This window comes from Dasypus novemcinctus, chromosome 17 (genome assembly GCF_030445035.2).
Source record: "Dasypus novemcinctus isolate mDasNov1 chromosome 17, mDasNov1.1.hap2, whole genome shotgun sequence".
Lineage (NCBI taxonomy): Eukaryota > Metazoa > Chordata > Mammalia > Cingulata > Dasypodidae > Dasypus > Dasypus novemcinctus.
The window spans coordinates 70,927,060-70,951,527 of record NC_080689.1 but is presented as its reverse complement, the minus strand read 5'-3'; the positions used below and the strand labels follow the sequence as shown (position 1 = coordinate 70,951,527).

The 24,468-nt window shown below is 37.8% G+C and overlaps 1 protein-coding gene across 2 annotated transcripts in view; it reads left to right on the top strand.

Annotated features, from left to right (window-relative positions):
* The window catches only part of LRRTM4 (leucine rich repeat transmembrane neuronal 4), a 769,566-nt gene that overhangs the window by 59,463 nt on the left and 685,635 nt on the right, over positions 1-24,468 (top strand). The window contains exon 3 of one of the 2 annotated variants that reach the window (XM_058278985.2): positions 11,774-15,177. The exons of the other annotated variant lie outside the window; for it this stretch is intronic. Coding sequence (XP_058134968.1) covers positions 11,774-11,803 — 30 coding nt within the window. The 3' untranslated portion in view covers positions 11,804-15,177. Of the gene's footprint in view, positions 1-11,773; positions 15,178-24,468 lie in introns of those variants that run through there. 2 annotated transcript variants of the gene reach the window in all.

The following is a 24,468-nucleotide window of genomic DNA, read 5'->3' as shown; positions in this document are numbered from 1 at the left end:
TTCATCTCCATTCCTAGTTTTTCCAAAATGCATTTCACTGAAATGTATTTTGATGGAGCCTCAGCTGGGCCTGACATTAAATGTGGTTACTGTCAACTGTTTATATTGGTCCCACGGATGTCATTTCATGACGTTTTGCAAGGGATCAATAGTTTAATGTTACCCTTTGGCGGAAACTGTTCAGGGGAGATATTCAGGGGATGAACCATAATTAAAAAGTAAAGCATAAACCTGAATTTGTATTTTATTGACAAAGGCTTTTAAAATAAGATTCATGGGAGAACTCCTACCCTTAAACTCTGTAAAGGTCAATCTATTGATTGTTTAAACATCGGAAAAGTTTTAACTTCAATATGTTTTGTTTCAGGTACACATGAAATAATTACCTTATTTTTGCCATCCAATAGGACTGAAAGCATGCTTCCCTTTTACTGTCCCAAAATGATCCACAGTTTAATAGCAGTGTAGCAAATGTGAAGTAAAAACCCAGCCCTCCCTTTCCCAGGAATAAGGTAAAGAAGAATTTGATTTTTGGAGGAGATGTATAGCAGTCCCTTCAGGCATTTTATGGAATAGTCTATAATACCTTTTTTTATTTATTGTTGTTTTAATCAAGAAGTGAAATCTCATCTGTACTTTTTGAACAAACATAAATAATAGGTTTTGATACATTCTAGAATTTTTTTTTAATCAGAACTTTCAAGTAGCATGATAAACCTTCTAAAAAGCCACGTATAAGACTATCTGACGCTGCAAAAACAAGGGCATAGTGTCAATGAGTCCAGGAGGGAGTAGTGGTATTTTGACTGGTCAATTCACTGTGTATTGAAGTGACATTCAGAGGTCACACATTTAAGCTCTCTTCCTCAGTGTTGAATTTCCACTGAAGTGACAAAAAATAATACGGTAAAACTGAAAATCCTTATCAACGCTAGGATCGAAGATATCACTCAAATGTGGAAAACACTGAAGACATTCTAGAAAGTAAAGTGTAGTACTGAACCTCTTAGAAAGAACATTCAGCCATCCAGTGAGTCAAGCCAGGATGGAAAAGAAGGCCTGTGTATAGGATTAGGGAGTGCAGCACACAGCAGCAAGGCCTTCACATTCTTTGGATGGCACCAGCAGAAGCTGAAGCCAAAGGCAGTCTTTGGGAAGATGATGGGAAGCACAAATTGATCTCATTATTATCCCGGATTTATACCAAACACTAGAGTCAATTCCATGAGAGGACAATGCCACGGTGTTGTCTCCCACGTTCCACTGGCATGGAAAGCATTTTAAGTAAAGCAGCACAGTACTACAGCTGGCTGCAAACGGAGGGAGTGGTGCCAGCTCTAAAGAGTGCCACTGACCTAGCTAATGTCTGCTGTTCTGAGAAATACAAAAAGAAGCGATTTGGCAGAAAGGTGAAGCACTCTGCCTCTGTTCTTTCTGGCCATAGCTCTCTTGCTATTCCACTCTGGCAAGTGAAAATAGAGCAACTCTGGAAACTTCTCCTTTATTCGTTTGTCTGGTCCTGATGTATTTGAACAGAGATCAACCTTAGCTCCGATAGATCCCATTTCAAATTCTAAATCTGGAATGAATTTTTGATTAGACTCACTCAGTAAGAATGGGGAAAAAGGGACATAGATATGGACTAGGTTTTAAAAAGACAGTTAATCTAAAGATTCAACACAATGCCATATGACACATATAAGACTGATTTGATCTTTCTCTCACCTCGGTAATTTTAATGGTCATCTCTTTGGGTTCCCTGCTTCTAACCTTACCTCATTTCTCTAAATTGATTATCTGCACTGCAAACAATGAATTCTCTAAAACAAATTTGTGAAGGGAGTGGGACAGGTGATCTGGGAAGGCATCTCTTAGAAAGTGACCTTTGAGCTAAAGTATGACTGATGGGAAGAAGGTGCCAGGTAATAATATTTGGGAAGACCATTCTAACAGAGGGACCAAAATGTTCAAGGCATTGATTCACAAATGAAATGGGCATGTTGAAAGGACAAAAAGAAGCCAAGGTGACTGCAGTATACTGAATGAAGAGTTTGCTAGCCTAAGCAGAGATCAGAGAATTAAAAAGTAGGTGGAAAAAGATCACATTAGGTCTTAGAGTACATGAAAGAGTGTTAGGACTTTTCTTTTTTCTTTTTTTAAGGTAAAGGAAAGCCATTTGAGCACTTTAAGTACGAGGGTTATTAATAGGTGATTTGGGGAAGCAGACTTGACCCAGTGGTTAGGGCGTCCATCTACCATATGGGAGGTCAGTGGTTCAAACCCCGGGCCTCCTCGACCCGTGTGGAGCTGGCCCATGTGCAGTGCTGATGTATGCAAGGAGTGCCCTGCCATGCAGGGGTGTCCCTGCGTAGGGGAGCCCCACGTGCAAGGAGTGTACCCCATAAGGAGAGCCGCCCAGTGCGAAAGAAAGTGCAGCCTGCCCAGGAATGGCACTGCACACACGGAGAGCTGACGCAGCAAGATGACGCAACAAAAAAGAAACACGGATTCCCGTGCCACTGACAACAACAGAAGCGGACAAAGAAGAATGTGCAGCTAGTGGACACAGAGAGCGGACAACTGGGGGTGGGTGGGAAGGGGAGAGAGATAAATAAAATAAATAAATAATAAAATTAAATAAATAAAAAAGATTAGAATTCTGAGCAAAATGTTTTTTTAAAAAAAGAGGTGATTTGTACTTTAAAATATCTTTCCAGCTTCTGATTGGCAAATGGACAATGGTTGCAAGATTCATGAGGAAGCTGTTGCAGTACTTCAACAGTGAAATAGAGGTGTTTTGAATTCAGATTGTAGCTAGAGAGATGGATTATGTACCACAATATACCAGAACTTGAAAATTGTGTATATATTTGTATTGAGGGATGGGGGTGAGGGAAAGAAAGAAATCATTAATTATTTTTTGACGAACAAGCTACCATCTACTGAGCTACAGAAAACAGAAACAGTCTTTGTGGTGGGGTGAGGGTTTAGAGTGTGCTGATAAGTTAAGTTTAAGATGCTATTAGAGAATTGGATATTCAAATATTCTACTCAGCTGGAGTGATCATGGTTGAGGGTCTAGTTTTAAAATTATTTAATATATTGAGAGTACTTAAAATCACAAAGGGAAGAGAAGTAAATAAGGTTTATCAAAAAACCTTAGGGAAAAACATTTAGAGGTTTGCAGAAAATGTAGATGCAGCAAAGATGAGTGGGTGGGGTGATGAGAAGTCAGTATTTCAGTGGGAGGGTGTGTGTAACAACGATGAAGGCTAAGAAAGGTAGAATAAGATAAGGTTAAGAAATACACCTTGGGTTTGGCATATAGAGGTCACTGGCAACCTTGATAAGAAGCCTTTCATGAATGATGGGGGCAAAAGTTTTGCTATGAAACACCTGAAAATGAGGCTGTAGAAGATGTAGGACTTAAGGTCAAGGGGAATTTTTATTTGAGATAAGCTACATTAAAACTTGCTTAAGGGTAGATGGGAACAATCCAGTTGAAAGGGAGAAATAGAAGATGTTGAAGATTAAGGGGTAATTTTAGAAGTAAGGCTAGAGGGTGAGTAAGAAGGGATAGAAACTAGATCACAAAGGGGCAGATTGACTTTAATTTTGAGCATAAACAATCTATTTTTGTAGGAGGTTGAAGAGTATTTGTGTTAAAGAAGTAGGTAGGCACATTTGGTAACAGGAAAATAAAATAGGTTCTTATTTTAACCATTTTCCCCATGAAGTATTAAGGAACATCATTATTTGAGAATATGATTGGGAAAAAGTATTACAGATTTCAGAGAGATTTAAGGTGGCATAATAAATCATAAAGTACAGTAGGATTTTTGTGTTAACTGAGTACCCATTTGGAATTTATAATCACAATTTGAAAATGAATTCAATCTATGGAGATACGTGGCTTTCTGTAGCAACATTTAGGTGATCAGGTTTGCCAGTCTTGTAATTTTGACAGAACTCAAGGTGGTGAAGTGAAGAGATTTAAGATTGTTGTCTTGGTGTGTAACCTAAGGAGTTATGTGGAATGTGCTCTAAGTAGCATATGTGGGTATGTTAGGTCATGAAGGAGATGATGGATACGGAAAAAGTAGTAAAATCAGTGGATGACAGACAAAGGAATATTGGAATGGGGCCACTGGAATAAGTGATGGTGAGTGCCATTGGAGAATAGGAAATATATTGGAAGTTCAATTTCAAGTTGATAAAAAGAGGGGTGGGATATAGTCACGTGTGTGGCTGGCTAATGGGAGATGGTTAAAAAAAAGAGTATTGGTGTTGGTATGTAACAAATTCTGGAGCTGAGGAACTGAGAAGCAGGGTGTTGGGCTGATCAAGAATGAGAAGATGAGCAAGGTAGTAAATAAATAAAGGAGTGCCTAGAAGAAGCTCTGAGATAATGGGGACGGGGAGAGAAGAGGGAAAGAAATTGGAGGTTTTGGAAGAGGAATGTCAAAAAGAGTATGGAAATGAAATGGTGAGTTAGAAATATACCTGTCCCACCTTCCAGACTGAGGTGCATGGTATGTGGGAGGCAAGCCTCTTTGAGAAGGCAACAGTGAAATCAGTGCCATTCAGAGCTGTTCAAATTTCAGAAGGTACAAGCAGGTTAAAACAGAGGACAGGGGCATTCTAAATAAGAAACTTTGCTGATGTCTGACCTTGAGTTTTCTTCTTCATATTTCAATGTTGATCTTGAAAAGAATAATGAAATGAACATAGAGAGACTTTAAAAATATTATAAAATGCATTCATAAAAGAAAGAAGAAACATGTATATATGAAATCTAAATAGTATGTAACATCTATCCCTTTGAAAACATTAAAAAGTGATGGTCTCTATCATCTCGATGTCCAGGACTGCATAAAAAGTCAGGTCCCTTAGGGAAAATATGCACAGAACTTTTAGATTAAAAAAGAAAGAAACTTGTCATCGTTTCCATAAATATTTAAGGAGCACCAACTATGTGCCATATACTGACCTAGATGCTGATGATGCAATATTGAACAAAGCAAATATGCTTCCTGGGTATTCAATTAATAGTCTCTCTCTCCTAATCATTCTCAACTGACTAGAAAGATTAAAACTAAAAATAAAACTCTTTCTTCTTCATAGGGTTGATATCCATAGCACTCTGAATAGAAGCTGTTAGTTAGCTGCTTTCTAGCATGAACCAATAGTTTTTTTCCTCAACTATTTTGATTTTACATTTAACCAGAGTGTATTGAGTTTATTCCCAAGCCCGTTGCTGCATTTTGCTTGTATTGTAATGGTGCAATTTAATTAAATATTAGATAAATTTTGAGAGCTGTTTGGTCTATGAAAAATGACTTGAATGCTTTCAGAAAATGTGAAAAATGAAAATTGCTGAAAGCCATAGTTACAGAATTAGGTATGTGCAAGACAACTCTAAATGTTTTGGGAAAAGTAATATTAAAAGAAAAAAAGCAGTTTCTGCTCTCAGTATCTCTAGCAGATCTGCATAAGTTCTTTATATATATGTTTTTTTTTTCATTAGAGAAATTGTAGGTTTACAGAACAATCATGCATAAAATATAAAATTCTCATATACCACCCTAATAACAACTTGCATTGTTGTGTACATTTGTTCCATTTGATGAAAGCACATTTTTGTAAATACACTATTTACTGTTAGTCCATGGTTTAACTTAGGATTCACTGTTTTTGTTGTGCAGTTCCATGGATTTGTTTTTCTAACGTTTATTCTAGTAACATACATATAGTCCAAAATTTCCCCTTTTAACTCCAGACAAATATAAATTTATACTGTTAATTATGTTCACAGGTCTGTACGAAGTCTTAATCCACAGTTAAGAAATGAAATTTTAGTCTTCACCAAGAACTAAATGAAACTATATTTACAGGTGTTAGGGTAAATTTTCTTAAAATTTAAGGCTTGCTTGGATCATTTTATGAATCCTTGCTTTAAGAGACTTGTTGGAATTGACCAATCACAGGCCTTATGTTATAATATTATACATAATAATATTCTGTTTATATGATCACCCAAATATGTAATTTAAATTATAATAGAGGCACTAAAAAAGAATGAGATTCTGTAAGAGAGTAAGACAGCAGGATCTGCTGTGTGGGATACTAAAGGAGGGTTTGACTAGAGATCTGAGAGACAGGCAGATGTTAACCAAGTGAACTAGAAAATGGTTCTGGAGAATAGAAATATTGAGAAAGTTTGGTCAAACCACAGAAGATGGAGGGAGGGAAATAAAAGGAAAACACAAAGAGGAAAACAACAGCAACAAAGTGTAAGCAATCCTATGAAAGTATAAACAAAAAATTGCAAAATGGATTAAACAGTACATAGGAAAGAAAATCAGCAATACAACTTTTGTGAATGATGTGCCAAAACCAAAGAAACATAAAAAACACAAGGATAGAGTAAGATTGACAAGCCAAAGAAATGCAAAAGACTATACAGATAGGAATACTAAAAGAACAGAATTCAAGCTAAGAGCAGTTATCAACTAGTACAGGCAAGTATTTGACAAGGATCAAATATGTAATCTACAGTTGACAGGCCATAAATGACTTAGAATCAATACTTGCAAAGGAAATTAAAATTCAAGATGATACTGATGAAATAAAAAGTATAATGGAATATATTAATATGTTATCTATCTCTGGAATATTTAAAATAGATACAAAATACATAAACGTAAGATTTACCTAATAGAAGCATTAAATTTGAGTCAGTAGATCTATATCAAACTTTCTATCCCATCATCAGAGAAATATTACCTAATATTCATAGACTATTTGAATGAAAGTTCATCTACAAGGCCACATGGAAATTAACAACAGATTTGCCTGAGGTGATTTAATTTAATTCTGATTAACCCCTCTTGGTGGCTTTCCATTGCCAGTAAAGGGAAATCTGAACTCCGCCCCATACCTATGAGAACCCATATATCTGTTTCCTGTCTACTCCCAGCCCTCACTAATCTACCCTCCTCATTTTCTAATATCGCTGTATCCTGCAAATTGAGTTTACCAGAAACATCAGGATTTTTTCCTTTAAACACCCTGATCTTAGTGTTGACTCAAAGCCTTTAAATAAAAATCCCTTTGTCTGGAGGACTCTTTGCTTCCTATCGCCAGCTCCTTTTCATAATGCTATCTCAACTCAACTGTCACATCTATATTCCTTCTGTCTGCAATGGTGCCTCGCCTCTTACCTTCAGTCCCTCTACCCTGGGTGATGGCCTGCAACGTAATGATCGCCATCTGAAATCAACTCATTTAGTTAGTTAATTATTCTACTTCCACCCACTGCAAACAAACTCCATGACATGGGTGGCCTTATTCGCTGCTGGATCATCAGTGCTTGGAAATGTGCCTAAAATTTAGGAGAAAATCAAAAGTTTTCAGAACGATTGAATTACAAGTACAATAGCACAGACCTCATTCTCTAACTATTGTAATAATATGAAGAATTAACAATAAAAGAATGAGCAAGCACTCAGAAGATTTACCCTGCATCCAAAATAAAATGCATACCACATCTGCTTTAGTATTCCAAGTCTCATCTCTAATCAAGTCCACTCAACCTCCATGTTTCATTTTTCAGCTCATCAGAAAGAACAGCATTGATGCATCTAAAAAATCAATCAACAGATGCTTATTGATTGCCTCTCATAGGCATTGAGCAGGATTAGGTGATGTAGGAAATTAAAATACATAGCAAGCAATTTTCATTCATCCCATCTGTTAAAGGGAACTAGATGCTGTCTAATAATGCAATGCATGGGATACATCCAAAACATTAGAGATGTTCATAAGAGATCACTGAGATTGGGGGAATCAGGGGTTATTTCAGGAAAAGAAAGTCTTCAAATAAAACTTAAAAAAAAAAAAAAGATACCGTGGGTTGCACTGGGATTGAAGAATAAGATTTTCCAAGGTGAACAGGAACTTTTCCAAGCAGACAGTGTGTAAACTGTTCTGATTATTGCACAGTTATTGCAAAAGTTTACTTATCATTTCCAAGGAAAATAAATTGGAGAGTTATGTTTAGTAAGGCTGTATAAGTCCTTGAAGGCTAAATGTATTTAAACATTAAAATGTAGGCAATAGAGATTCATAAAATCTTTAGAACAGGAGAATAAGATTGGGGAAAGTGGTTATTTTAGGATTTGATTCACAGAGTCATAGAATAAAGTGTAGTGTCAGGAATGAGGACCTGAGAAGAGAATTTGGGATATTTTATAATTTTCTACATTTAGGGTAGTAAGTACTTCAGATTGAATGTTTACTGTGAAAATTGAACTGGAGGGAGAAAAATAGTGGGCCTGGCATATGTGATCAGAATATAGTTACTTTTGGAAGAAAAAGAAACAAAATCTTAGGTATTATTTCAACTTGTGCAATTTGGAGACCAAGAGTAATTATTTCTCTAGAGGTGGACTGCTTAAGTCACTGACATACTGTAGCAGTCAAGGCTGATTACCGTAAGCAAACAAAACCGACTCTGGCTGATTTAAGTGGAAAGAAGTTCATTTTAAGTGCAGCTGGAGAGCCAGCATTTGAGGTGAGATAGCCAGAGGGCATTCCCAAATTTATGCCAGAAGAAACCATCCAGTGAAGGTAATTGTCTTCAGCACAGGGTACCAGAAGCTGCAGCTGGGAAAACTGATTCTACAAAAACAGGACACTAGACCTGGGAAGTGCCGTTTCTGGGAACTAGATGCAGCTGCTGCCTGTGGATAAACCTTTCCTAAGTGGTTCTGGGGAGCCCCTGCTGCTTTATAACACTCCCCACTAATTCAAGGTCTGTGGACACTGCATCTAATTGACAGAGCTTAGGCCACATACAGTATCCAGTAGTAAGGGGCATTGGGAAAGGCTCTAGCATTTTTAGTTTTTAAAGATACAGGAGGGCAATGCCTTTCAGAGAAAGCATTCTGAAAAGGCATACAAACAATATTTACAAATGAATATTCACTTCCTATTCATTATGTAATTTAAGACTTTCCGCTACTCTAGCGTTACTTAACTGTTTAAAACATGAAAGAAAGGACATGAAGATAATCTAATTAATAAGTGGAAGAGCTCACCTTTGAACTAAGTCTGGTCAGTTTCTAAAGTCCATGCCATCAACCTTTGGGCTTCACCACTTTTCTGGGTTTGGATGATTTTTTGGATTTCTTAAAGTACCATAAAATATTTTAAATTGTCTTATATATATATTCATGTTGATTAAAATCGTCAGTTTCTATAAGATTTTGACCTTTAGTTAACCTAAAATTTATGGCCTCCGACAGAAAAGAAATATGTAAAGAAGAGCTTTGGTTTTCAAGAATCAAGTCGCTGTATTCCTGGTACTGGGGCTGACTACACATGCCACATAGCCGTAGAAGGAATTGTAAAATCTTCTAATATACCATTGTTTAATATCATCTAATTTCAAATGCTCCATTACCAGCTGCAAATACATTAAAATGTCTTGAAACTGCCACTTTCCATGAATATACTGTGAAGATCATTGCTTATTGATATGGTCAAACTTGAAAAAAATATACTAAAACAATCATTATTAATTTCATGAGATACATGCAGAAATAATAAATTATTTTAATTCTTGGTAAAAGGACATTCCCTTAGAAAGTATATATATATATATACAGTATGATTCAATTTGAATATTCAATTTCATATATTTCAATTGTATAAAGTTGAAACCAGGCAAAATCTAATAATATGCTTATTTTGTGATACATACAAATGGTGGAATTATATAGTAAAATAAGATTTACACAAAATTTAGTGTAGTGTTGTCTTGAGAAATGAAGAGATGTCAGGATCATAAAGTGATGGGGTACTAAAGTACAGGCAATATTCTCATTTTTAATCTGGGCAGTGTTTGTTTTTTATTACTTTTATATTCTACACATAGATTCTATACACCATTTTTTCCCTCCCCCCTCCCCCTCCCCTCTTCCTCCCCCTCCCCCCCTGCTGTTTTTGCTGTCTGTGTCCATTCGCTGTGTGACCTTCTGTGTCTATTTCTCTTTTTGTCTTCTCATCTTTCTCTTCTAGGATTCACCGGGATTTGATCCTGGGGACCTCCAATGTGGAGAGAGGTTCCCTGTCAATTGTGCCACCTCGGTTCCTGTCTCTGCTGCACTTCACCTTGTCTCTCCCCTTTGTCTCTCTTTTGTTGTGTCATCATCTTGCTGCATGACTCAGTTGTGCGGGCACCGGCTCACCATAAGGGCACTCACATGTGCACTCAGCTCGCCACGTGGGCACTGGCTTACTACATAGGCACGCTTTCTCTTCTTTTTCACCAGGAGGTCCCAGGGATAGAACCTGGGTCCTCTCATATGGTAGGCAGAGGCCTTATCACTTGAGCCACATCTGCTTTACTCTATAAACTATTAATTATATGACATAATCACACTTAAGGAAAATAAAACAGAGAAAGGTAATACACATAACTCTTTATATTGTGCCCAAATCTACAATCATACCAACCCATGTTTCTATGTGTCTGCTTTGTTTGGAGGCCTTCCCAAGAATATGAATCAAAGAGAACAAATTCTGTGCTCTATAGTTCCAAAGGAATTTGAACTTTGCCTAACGCCTTTTACACATTCATCCTTTCTACCCTCTTTTTCTGTCCCTAAAGGGAATGCAGTAATGTAATCAAAGGATTTTGCTTCCACATCCCCTCTATCAATGTATTACATTTGTTCTCTGTGTGCTTTATAGGTACAGATCAGCCAACAGCAACATTGTTCATTTCTGACCTTTCTTTCTTACCCCATCTGCCCTAAGACCTTTTAGTATGTCTTCCTCTCTTCTTGGTTATGAACATGAGTGGGTTAATTCAAGTAGACTGAACATTTGCATATTTATTATATATTCTTATTAATAAAAATCATAAGCATTACATTAATAATTGGATAGTTATTAATAGGCCACATAGTTTTTAAAAGGAAAAAAATTGCTATTTGAAAAAAAATGAGACAATTCTTCCAGGGAATAAAGCACTTTAAAAATTTTTTGGCAAATCAAAATAAAGCAATTTTAATGCAGCCCCAAGAGGCTTTCATTAAAATGCCCACACCTACTAGCCTTGGTACTCCTCTTCATATTTGTCATTATGGTTCAGATTAGGCATGATTCACCTGACTATTAGATGCAGAACAGACTTACAGTGATAGATAAAAATGATTTAATATTGATTCAGGAAACAGCCCACCACGCAGATCATTAGATTAAAAATAAAATTAATAATGCATACCACAGAACTAACCAAAATAATTTGGACAAAGGGAAATTAGCTGTGCTGTGGCATTTTTCTATTAATCACAATTTCAAAAGCACAATAGTGACTAACAATAACAAAAAACAAAAAATAATTCTCTAACAACACTATAAACTGATTGATTTTGACCTGCTCGCACTATTAAACTCCTTCCTTTGCAAAATTCCCCACCTTCATTTAATCAGGGTTGGTCATATCTAGAGACATAGTGCTGTTTCTCTCCCTTCATCACAACTACTTACATTGTTCATTCTAAATCAATAACCTAAGAGTGAACAGATAGCAGCATGAGATTTCATTAGGTACAAATATATTCATATTCACCTTTTTCAAAGCATTACTATCAGTAGTAGACAGGAAAAGCAATTGGTCTCCTTTTCCTGTCCTTGCCAGGAATTAGCTGTTTAAATTTGAACAGGGAGTTTCACCAATCAGAACCTGTTTTTCTTCCAGCAGAACAGGACTGAATCTGAGAGTGCTTACTGACAGAGTACGGGCCATCAATGCTCACCAGACATGTTTTATTTGGTGAGTTACAGTGTTTTGTTGTTGTTATAGTGTTTTCCTTTATTAGAGAAGTTGTGGGTTTACTAGAACAATCGTGCATAAATAGAGGAGTCCCATAAACCACCTTATTATTAACACCTTGCATTAGCAAGGAACATTTGCTACAGTTGATGACAGCACATTTTTTTAATCATTGGACTGTTAATGATAGTTCATGGTTTAGCTTAGGGTTCACGGTTTATATCGTGTATGTCCATGGATTTTTAAAATTTTTATTGTTACCATATATACACTCTAGCATTTCCTCCTTTTAATCATACTCATACATTTCAGTGTTGTTCATTACTTTGACAATATTTTGCTACCATCACCACCATCCATTACCAAATTGTATGATCTTACTGATTTGAAATAATTAGAATAAGCAAACTCATAGTCAGAATCTAGAATAAAAGTTATGAAAGGATGGGATAGGGAATGGGAAGTTAAGGCTTACAATATACAGGGTTCCTGCTCAGAATGACGGGAATGTTTTGGAGTTAAGTGTTTTAACATGCTTTGAATTGCATACCAACATTTAACATCGGGAAGGCTTCACTCCAAGAGCAGGATATCCAGTGTCTCTGGATCCTTTCAACCTCATGTATGTAGTCCTCCCCAAGCCTGAACTACATTAGAACAATTGGGCATTTGGTACCAGAGCCAATGCTGCTTAACAAGAATATTTAGAGGTGGGGCTCTGAATTCTGCATATATTAAATAAATATTTCAGCTAATTTTCTTCCCCATTGAAATTGAAGAACTGTTGCCCTCAATGAATATTCATTGAATGAATGTTTCAACTCCAGTCTACATAGATAAGAATTTAAACTTGATTTTGTGCTTGATTTAGTCTACATAGATCGTAGCTTTTCCATCTATTTGACCCCATATCCATTTAAAAAAAACAAACAAACAACATTTCCATCAATCTAAATAGTAGACTTAGAAACCAGAAGCTTCAGAATTCAGTAAAATTGAGGGGAGGGGAGGTTCTCCTTCTGGGGAGGAAGACTGTAATGTAAGGGCAAAGCTAATATTGGCAGCTTCTTAAAGAGCAGATTTCAAGGCAAGCACTAAAAAAACATCTGACCAGTTAGAGGGCTTCCTTGAATAAGGTTGCTTGGCTTTATTTTAAGTTATTAAATGTTATGGAAGTATCACAAATGTGATTAGTTTTGTGCAGGACCTCACTTAAACAGCTTTTACTACTTGCACTGTAGTTAGGCAAGGAACTATGTCGGTCCTTCTTAGTGCCACCATGTAAAATTTATTTCGTTGAAATTATAAGAAAATTAGGATGTGAAATGCAACTTGGTTGTGAGGGTCAAATGCAAAATGAATTTTTTTTGAAGTTTTAAAACTTTATTGAAGTCTATCACTCATACATAAACATACATAAACTATAAGTGTATAGTAATAGCTGTGATCTTACAAAACAAACGTATATAACTACAGGACTCTTGTACCTCACCCTACCCCCAACACCTTACATTGTTGTTAAACATTTTTAACTAATGATAAAAGAGTATTGTCAAAATATTACTAGTAACCAAAGTATTTTCCCCCCAACCCATCCTATTATTATCATTGTCTTTATATCATTTTTATATGAACATACATAAACAATAAGTGTTAGTGAAAGTTGTGAACTTACAAAGCAAACATGCATAACATCATACAGGGGTCCCATACATCAACCATCCATCAACACCTTGCATTGTCGTTACAAATTATGAAAAAATATTGTCAAAATCTTACCACTAATTATAGTCCTTATCTTACATTTGATGTATTTCTCCCCCAATTCACCCTATTATTATTTTTTAACTATATTTTTATGACAAAAGTTGTAAACTAATAAAACAATCATGCACATGTGCAGAATTCCCAGACAACACCTCTCTGTCAATGCACCATACTGGTGGAACATTTGTAACAGATAATATCATTTGATTGTTGCCATGTCCGTAGTGTACATTTGGCACACACAGATGCGAAATGAATTTTACTCTTCAGCTTTGTTCTCCTTCTTCTCTCTACTCCAACCCCCACCCCCCAAAGTATGTTAAATAATTTTTATAATGCATAGAGTAAATTTATGATGGAAAACCAACAGAGTTCATAAGGGTGAAAAATAGAAAGTCTGACATAATCAACCACTGCCAAGATGCAGAATTCTGGAAAAGACTGAGATGGAACAGGGCATAAGTTCTCTCAGTCCTGTTTGTTGCTTTTAGGATAGCTGTAGTTCCCTGTACCTGTGGAGATACAGAGTTGACTACACCCCATCATCCTTTTCAACGACCTGGAGCTGGGAGGAGCAGGATGTGACTGTTTCTCAAGGGCATGGGCTGATTTGATCAGCGTCTATGCCTTCGCAGCTGTGTTGAATTAGGGCGCTAAACAGAAGAAAGATTAACGAGTCCCAAGGCGGAAGAGGGGCCTGGGAGGTGGCTGGCTGAGTGGAAACAGTACAGGCATGCTTTCTTGTCTTTAAAGGTACCTGGTAGCAATCAGCATCCAATCACTTTGTCCTATTTAGAGCAATCAGATTAGCATTTTCTCCTCCCTTGGGGAAGATTACAGAGAGAAGGGAGACTCAAGTGTCTGCACAATAGGAAAAGGCCCACACAGCCTCCCCTAACCCTATGCCCCCTCCTTCCTCCTCATCTTCCTCCTCCAGTTCATATTCTTCTCTTTACCCAAGGAGAGAGGAGGGTCTTGCCCCTAAGAAGGGGAATAGCAGCTATAGAGGAGTCTGACGTTCTTCCAGGTGAGGCTATTACTCAATTACTTAACACAGGCTTTTCTGGTCTGCTAAATCCTCTGAGAAAACCAGACCTGTGCCACCAAACCCTCCAGGTGAAAAATGCACTCTGATTGCTTTTGCCATTTCAAATCATGCCCAATCACAAGAGTCCAGTCTGACTTTCCAAAGATTATATGATGAGTGCCGCGTGAGAATGTGATTCAAGTAACAGTGAAGCATGTGTTGAATTTGAGTAACACAGAATCTTTCAAAATTCAGTCACACAAGAGAAATGAAAATCCAGAAAGGAACTCCCCTTTTCTCTTAGACGGACTCCCCCCAAATCAATGTCCCCAATGGCAATAATAAGAAACCCAGCATTCATGAGAGTTGACAGGCAGCTTAGCAAATGGTAAGGAGTCTGGTGCCTTTGTGAGTCACTTCACCATTCTGCGTTTCTGCTCTCCCATCTGTAAAACAGGGGTAATGACTTAATACCTATGAAGTGTTTAGAGCAGTGCCTAGCATATACTAAGTGCTTACTAGCATAACAGCTTTGAACAATCAGATCATCAAGTACTGAAATCTGTTCTCGCTATGTGAGACAAAAAAAGAAGAGGGAGATGGGACCAGCATTGAAAGAGAATGGAAGCTGTATTCACTCTACAGTTGAGATATATTTGATTCCTAGCCCCATGATTTTCCATTGCAAATACAAAGGCAATGAAATTTGGAATAGCACATGTGGGTCACATTCATTTTGTAATAAATGGAAGAAAATATTTTTATTGCCATTTCTTTGATGGGGGAAAAAAAAGACCTAGGTGAGTAAGGCTAAAAATCCATGTATCTGGATGCCCTCTTGAATTTTCTTTCCATTGGAAAAAAAAAAAAAAAGGCAATTTTAAAATTCAGCCTGCAGAGATAAGTAAAGATAGCTGAAAATATATATATTTTTGATAATATAATGAGAATGATAGAGATGCAAATCTGTAACTATTTCACTTGAGAGATTTGGTTATTTTTGTAGGCAAAATAATAGTAAAAGATGAGGCTCAGGAAAGTGGGATATATATTATGAGTAACAATTTCATCATTTAAGTAAAGGGTTGACCTCACCAGAAGCCAGGTATATTCAAGGGTTGCCAGTGATCTCCTGGCATCTGACATTGACCCACAGCCCTGCTAAAACATGCTGAGCTATGGATATCACAACAGCTGATTCGTATGCAAAATCTTACTAACAATGACAAAGAAGCTAATGCCACCTTCTGTATAATATGGCACATGTCCTATATTCTAACCCCTTGAGCATGGATAAGAAATTAAGTATAGAATAGTTAAGACAAAGGGACGTTTTCACAATTTGTTTTCTCTCTTTTCCACCTTTCTCCTTTTTTTCCTTTATGAGTGGCTCAGTAATCTGCTCTTTAAATAACCAGTGCCCTTCTTGCTTCTTATGTAAAAGGAAAATGTTTAAGAAATAAATTATACTAACACAATGCTAAAATACATTCAACATTAGTTACCAAAACCTTTCTGTAGAAACAGCGGCTTAGATCTAACATGACAGGTCATACTTGGTAATAACATTAAATTACAGTCAGGTCTGCTATACCACAACATATGCATTCCTAAAAATCACTGTGCTGTGTGAAATGGTGCAGTAAAATCTATAGGGCTCGTGGGAAAATGGAGTTAGGTACACAACATTCAAAAACTTTGTCAGTGTCACATTAAAAAAAAGAAATAGGAAAAGGTAGGAGCCTAATAAAAAGTATAGCATAGTTTTACTATGTTGTATGATTTAGAATGTAGAAATGCTACAAAAAATATGGCATATTACCTTGAGAAATACCTGAAGTTGCTTGTGTAAATAGATATTAAAATGGTTGAAGCTTGTGAGTTATTATAAAGTGGTAGGAGGGTTTTTGAAATCTGACACCTTATGTCACAGTGAACTCAGGTAATTGGGGGTGTTTGAAATCTGTGTATTTTGTCTATTCCGACCTGGCTCAGGTCAACTGCAGTTTCCTAAATTCACCTACTGTTTCTTGCAGACACAAATGCATATACTGAAATATGCTTACGTCTTCATGTATTTCCTTGCATCACACATATGTCAATTGCCTTGGAACATATTTGCATCTTCAAAACAAGTGTTATAGCAGATTTGGAGTTAGTGAACTGTTGGGGAATCTGATGAAAGGTGTGAATCTCCTATAAATATTCAGGTCATGTGCATACATTTGTACACATCGTGTATACAATCAGAGCCCCTTTCATTATGATTTCTGTCTCTGTTGCCATGTTTAAAAAGTTATTTTGCACCACAAGATTATGTACACTCTACTTTTATTTTTTCCTTACTTTGATTCTTATCTTGGAAACTGTAAGCTCTCAAATGACAAACAGTTATTTGATCAGTCAAGGAAATTTTGGATTCATTCCTAAACATGTTACCATAATTTCATAAGTCTTTGAGACTCCCCAAAGCCTTAGGCATTATTTCTAGTGTTTTTCTAAACTGGCAGTGGCACCTTTCAGCAAATCTGGACTACAGAGTGTCTTTGTATCCAGGCTGCTAGGACAAATACCACACAATGGGTTGACCTAAACAACAGGAATTTATTGTCTCATGGCTTCTGAGACTAGAAGGCTTGCATCCTCCTGAGGTCAGTAGCAATCTGGCTGGCTGGCAATCCCTGGGTTGTATGGCCTTCCCATCACATGGCAGTGTCCTCTCCTTTCTCTTCCGTTCATTCCACTGATTTCCTGCTTCCAGCTCTGCCCTGTGGTTTTCTCTCTTACAAGGCCTCAGGAATAGGTTTGAGACCTATTGTGATTCAGTTGACCACACCTTAACTGAAGTAACCCCATCAAAATTCCTATTTACAATTTATACCTTCAGGAATGGGATTAAGAACATTTTTTCCCCCTGGAGTGCATAATTCAACCTACCACACAGAGATTGCTAGAGTATTCTTTTATGATTTACTTATGAAATCATTGTTAGATGATTTAGACTTTAAAATTAAGGGACCCAAAGTGTATGATAACTGTGCCAAATAATATTTTGTTTGGGGGGTATGAAATTATACATCAATATCCTGAGTATGTGAAGTTTATTTCCAAATGTATTTCAATGATGCTTAGGAAAACAGTAAGTTCTGCTCTACCACCCTTCCATCATCATGTTACATAGAGATATAAGAATAGTTTGAAGAGTAAATAAAACCTGATGAAAAGAATGAGGAAAGAAAAAGATAGGAAAGGGGAAAAAAGACATAAAGGCAAAATTTGCTGGAGATTTGCCCTATGAGTGGTAGAAGAGGGTCGTGGACATGGAGAGACTTATCCAGAGTCAAGGACATGAGAAGAAAACAATTTCCCAGAGGCAGAGAAAATCTTGGCAACGGATACCCACTAGATAATCAAGCACTCTTCTTAGTGTATCCCATGGACTGATTTGCATAATCCTCACAATAATCCAATGAAGTAAGAATACCTATTCCTCACATTTTACAGTAAGGAACTGGCATAGAAATTTAAGAGTTTTCCCAGGTTATACAGATAATGAACAAAGACTCTAGCCCATAGTCAGTATTGTTATTTAGAAGATGGTTGAGACCCAAAGCAAGGAAAATCAATGCCTGAAAACAAAGCATGTCTGGACAATGTTTTTATAAGCATAAATAGATAAGAATTGATCTTATTTAGCTAATCATGGTGTGTATGTGTGTGTGTAAAGAGAGAGGAGAGAAGAAAAAGAGCATTTAGGCACATACCCATAGTACTTTAATTCATTTAAGCTCCTGTATAATAGGAAATTGGGGGAAACTACATGAGAGACTGTGAGCCTGGTAAGTTTTTTGCTACTCTTCAGCAGACAGAAAGCTGGAGGTTGAAATAACTTACTTACTGAAAAAAAATTGTTAAAAAAGTTGTCAATTTAATAGACCCTCCTGTTTTGAACTTAGTAATTATCAAATGACTGATATCAATGACAAAAGTTGTTTTACATTTTTTAAAAATTTCTCTCCCCTTCCCCCACCCCCCAACCGAGTTGTATGTTCTCTGTATCTATTTGCTGCATCTTCTTTGTCTGCTTCTGTTGTTGTCAGTGGCACAGGAATCTGTGTCTCTTTTTGCTGTGTCATCTTGCTGTGTCAGCTCTCCGTGTGTGCAGAGCCATTCCTGGGCAGGCTGAACTTTCTTTTGCGCTGGGTGGCTCTCCTTACAGGGCGCACTCCTTGTGCGTGGGGCTCCCCTACGTGGGGGACACCCCTGCGTGGCAGGGCACTCCTTGCATGCATCAGCGCTGCACATGGGCCAACTCCACTTGGGTCAAGGACGCCCGAGGTTTGAACCGTGGACTTCCCATGTGGTAGACTGATGCCCTAACCACTGGGCCAAGGCCGCCGCCAAGTCTAACTTTTTTTAACTTGATGTTTTCCAACTTAGAACAGCAATTATGATTACTACATGAAGAAGAGTAAAAAAATATAAAGTGGCGGCAGACTTGGCCCAGTGGTTAGGGCATCAGTCTACCACATGGGATGTCTTTGGTTCAAACCCCGGGCCTCCTTGACCCGTGTGGAGCTGGCCCATGCGCAGTGCTGATGCACACAAGGAGTGCCCTGCCACGCAGGGGTGACCCCACGTAGGGGAGCCCCACGCACAAGGAGTGCGCCCTGTAAGGAGAACCGCCCAGCATGAAAGAAAGTGCAGCCTTCCCAGGAGTGGTACCGCACACCCCAAGAGTTGACACAACAAAATGACGCAACAGAAAGAAACACAGATTCCCGTGCCGCTAACAACAGAAGTAGACAAAGAAGACGCAGCAAATAGACACAGAGAACAGACAACTGTGGTGGGGGAAGGGAGGGGAGAGAAATGAATAAATAAATAAATCTTTAAAAATATACATATATAAAGTGATACATAGAGAATTACATACCTCCAAAATATCTCTCAATATCTGCTCTCATCCCAGAGGAAATCAATTCATCAGTCTAAAGTGTGTCCTACCACATGGTTCTCTAATAAAAATAACATAATGTTGATGACTGAATCATGTCTTCCATGAAAGACATGGAAAAACATGTTAATGCCTTTCAGAAAAGACATTTTAAAAACATGGAATGTCATATCCACCATGAAAACCATTTCAAGACTAGCCAATTGCTAACTGATTGGTGGTGGTCAGTAGTGAATGCAAGGCTTGGTCAGGAAGTGGAGAAGGTTGGACTTTAAATAATCCTTGCTACTATTTTCCACTGAGTGTGTTCATTTCTCTACCAGGGAGGATGCTAAGCTACAGTAATTCCCACGTGAAGGGAGTACTTTCCAAACATCTGGACTTGATTGCCTTCCACGTGCAACAATAATAAATCCTTTGGGAGGTTTGGTTTTATTTTGATAATGTCTTCTCTCTGAGATAGTTTGCTATATACTGGGGATGCAAGGATGAGCATTCCAGAGCTCACATCACGACTTTCACCATAATATAGGGAAGACAGCAAGCAAAGTGACCATTACGATCCGGCATAATAAGTGCTTTGATATTAATCTAATTATGATTAATTACGATAATTAATTATCATAATTATGATATGAATAATAATAAGTTCAAGGAATATTATGGGAACAGAGTAAATAGGGCATTTAAATTAGACTTTCCAAAGAAAGTGTCAATTGGGCTGTAGGTTAAGTGACTGGATAACCAGAGGCAAAAGAGAAAAGGCATATTTCTCTCTGACAGGAATAAATTATTCAAGAAATCATTAGACTTAACTTCTCAAAGGTTCTGTCTTGACTAAGTTAATTAATACATACAGGAAGACAAAGACAACCAGTAAGTTGTTTTGTGTTTTTTTAATCCTGAAAGTAAATAGACAAATAAAGTAAAAGAAACAACCAGAGAAAGGAATTCAGACATTTAAAGCCAATGATTGAAAATGTCTCCTGTTTATTGGTCAATATAATTTAGTTCTTCAAAGTGAGGGAACAAAATTAGCCACAGGCACAGACTGCTCATTGAAAATGCTGGGATGTTCCCAAATCCTCAGAGTCAAAGCATCTGCCCTAAGGTCTTGGAATTGTACGAGTTGTAAACTGTTAACCTTTTCAGGAAAGATGTATAAAACATGGAAAGATATGTCTTCCAAGGCATGGAAAGACATGCTCAAGTCCTATCCCCCAGCTCTGGGCTATGAACCCAATTGTAAATAGAACCTTGAAGATGTTATTGTCAGTTAAGATTGGATTCATTTGTGAATAGGATCTTCGAATATCCTAGTTAGACGAGGCCAAACTGCATCGGGGGTATCTTAATCCATATGAGAGGATCCTTTTAAGCAGAAGAAATTTAGATGCTGTCGGTCAGAACTAGAAGTCAGCAAGGCAGATAATGAGGCAATGCCGATGTGTCAGAGGCAGAGATGCAAGCCAAGGCACCCCAAGGACTGCGACGAGCCAGCACCAGAAGGCTCCAGACTCTTGAAGAAAGCATGGCCTGTTGAGACCCTGATATCTGACTTTACCCTCCAAAACCATTTAAACAATGAATTCCTATTCTTTAAGCAAATCAGTCTGCGTCATAGCAGCCCTGGAAAGCTAAAATATACAATAAAGGGAAAATTTTATAGGCTTAAGAGGAAGCCATTATGTTGTTACAATGAGAGCTTTAACTTTAGAAATTATGATTTCTTACTGGAGATATAAACGTTACTTGCATTCCTTAAATGAGCTCCTAGAAACTCTGACTTTCTGAATTTGATATTTGTACCCACATGATCCCTATGTCTTGCAGGTAAACCATATGTTAACTATCTCTGCAGGAGCACCTAACTGTGACATAAATGTTGTTTGAGTGATTGGGTATTATATTTCATTAGAAATTAATTTTCACCCTTAATTATCATCTTATTAGGGGTCCTTGAATTTTGTTATGCTAACCCTCTTTTAGAGGTTTCCTATGAGCTTTTATTTACCTGCCTAAATGGCATTCACAGGTTTTCCTTAAAAATTTAATTTCTTTAAATAAAGCTTTTATGGTGTGACTAAGATGGGATTAGCACACACTTGTCTATGTGTTTCCCTTAAAGTTTCCCTTTTTCCACACAATTATTGTTCCTCATTTTTTCTTAGTAGTTAATATAGCTCAGTTTTACTGTTACTGCTATGTGGTTCCCTGTTACTTCTATTACTATTAAACAAGGTGGTAAAATATATAATTAATAAGAATAAATCAGCTATTTCATATTGAATGTCTCTATTAGGTACACTATTATACTTTCTATAAAGCATTACAGGACACTGCTGTGACTCTGAAAATGCTTAAGTTATTTTATGGGTTTTCTTTCATGAAACTGAGAATGCTTCACATGTTATAAGTTTTATCATTCCAGTATCTCATTTAGCTAATGATAGTAGTAATTATAATAATAATAAATAGCTAGCATTTATTAGGTGTTGATACACTGGTAAAGATGGTAAAATGTTGTAAAGATTTATCTCAAGTAGATGTTGCTTCAGGGATCAGAAGACCTTCATTTTTATCACCCATTTTAATAAGGGAAGGTACGTGTACTTTTTGCCTACATATCTAGATTTTCAAATTATACTAAAATACGAAAATGTTCATTGAGCACCATGTAGGTGTTATGTCCTCTGTGGCACAATTGTCTTTTTTCTGGACAACTACCACAACATCTAATTGATGGATCTGCATCTGTGGATACCCTTCCAATCCATGAGACTCATTATGGCTAGAGTGGTCTTTTACAAGCACAAAAAGGATCAATTAATTTCCACTCCCCCTTTAAAGCCTTTCTAGAATACAAAGAAAACACATCACTGCTTTCCAAGCCCTGGCTGGTTTGGCTCTTACCCACCTCTCTTAGCCATTTTACCCAGTTTTGCATTCTCTCCTTTTCACTTGAGCCACACTGCCTGTCTTTAAGACCTTTTAGAAACTACAACCTCTCATGACACAGGGCTTTTGAACATGTCATTATTTTTACTACTACTAATATTATTGTTAGCACAAGTAGCCAACCTTGACTGGACTAGCCCTTACTATATTTCAAGTGCCTAGCTAAGCACTAAACATGAATTATATAATTTAATTCCCACAATGGCCAAAGAGTAGATCCTATTAATATGAATACATGGACTGATTCCACATACCCTCCTTCTCCACCCAGATATCACTTCTCAAGGAATATCTTCTTCAACCTCTATCTTAGTTTCCTAGCTGCCAAGACAAATATCATATGATGCATTGGACTGACAACAAGAATTTATTGGCTCATGATTTCAGAGACTAGAAGGCTGTTTCCTTCTGGGTTTGGTTTCATTCTAGCTGGCCAGCATTCCTTGGGTTTCCTTGTCTTTTCCATCATAAAGCATTATCCTCTTCTTTCTCTCCTGTGTTCAACAGATTTTAGCCTCTGCTCCTTTATGTGGCTTTTTCTTCACAATACCTCCAGTAATAGGATTAAGATTAGTGACACGTTCCCCTCTCCCCCTGGGGTACATAATTCAACCTCTTATAGTCCACCCTCTGTACTCCAAAGAGACATGTTTTTCCTTTATGCAAAATACATTCATGCCATCATAACATCCCAAAAGCCTTAAGTCATTTCTGTAATAGAGCTAAGTACAAAGTCTTAAAGTCTTATCAAAGTCAGTTATGGGTCTGGTCCACCCAGTCCACAGTTCCCTTCAGTCTGATGGACCAGCGAAACTTAGAAAACAAGTTATTTCCTTATAAAATACATTAGTAGGAAAGGCATAAGGAAACATTCCCATTCCAGAAGGGAGAAATTGGTAAACAGGGTCATAGCACCCAAGCAAGTTTGAAATCCAGTAGGGAAAATTCCATTAGACCTCAAATTCTCAGAATCATTTGTGTATGGATGCTTTGTCCTCCAGGCCTGGTAGAGTGGTAGGCCCAGACTTTACAAGCACATCTGCATTGGCCATGCTCTCCACCAATGTGAGGTCATGTAGGACACCCGTTTTGAGTATTGGGTTGGTGGCCAGTCTCTCCCTGAACATTGGGGTGGAAGCCTCACACCCTCCAACACTAGCCCCACCCTTTTCACACATGTGGGTGGGCCACCTCTCTGGGTCAGCGAAGATCTTTTTGGTTCAGACCTCTGCTTCCATGACTCTGTCCTTGAAGTCATTGTTCCTTCTCTGTCCTATTCAGTCCAGGCTGGCAGGTGGCTCTGCTCATATAAATATTGTGAAAACCTTGTCAGCTTTGTGTGCCATTCAACAGGGTCCAAAACATCAGACAAGGATTTTCCACAGATCCTTCCTGGATAATTGTATTTCTTTTTTCTTTTTAAAAAGATGTATTTATTTATTTATTTATTTATTTCTCTCCCCTCCCCCTCACCCAGGTTGTCTGTTCTCTGTGTCTATTTGCTGCATCTTCTTCTTTGTCCGCTTCTGTTGTTGTCAGCGGCACGGGAATCTGTGTTTCTTTTTGTTGCGTCATCTTGTTGTGTCAGCTCTCCGTGTGTGTGGTGCCATTCCTGGGCACTCTCCTTATGGAGTGCACTCCTTGCGCGTGGGGCTCCCCTACACGGGGGACACCCCTGCGTGGCACGGCACTCCTTGCACACATCAGCACTGCGCATGGGCCAGCTCCACACGGGTCAAGGAGGCCTGGGGTTTGAACCACGGACTTCCCATGTGGTAGACGGATGCCCTAACCACTGGGCCAAGTCCGCTGCTTCCTAATTGTATTTCTACTGCTGACTTCCTCTGAAATGGCTGACTGGATCCATTTTCGTCCACTCTCTCTTTAGCAAAGGGTTGTTCGGCTAAACCCTTG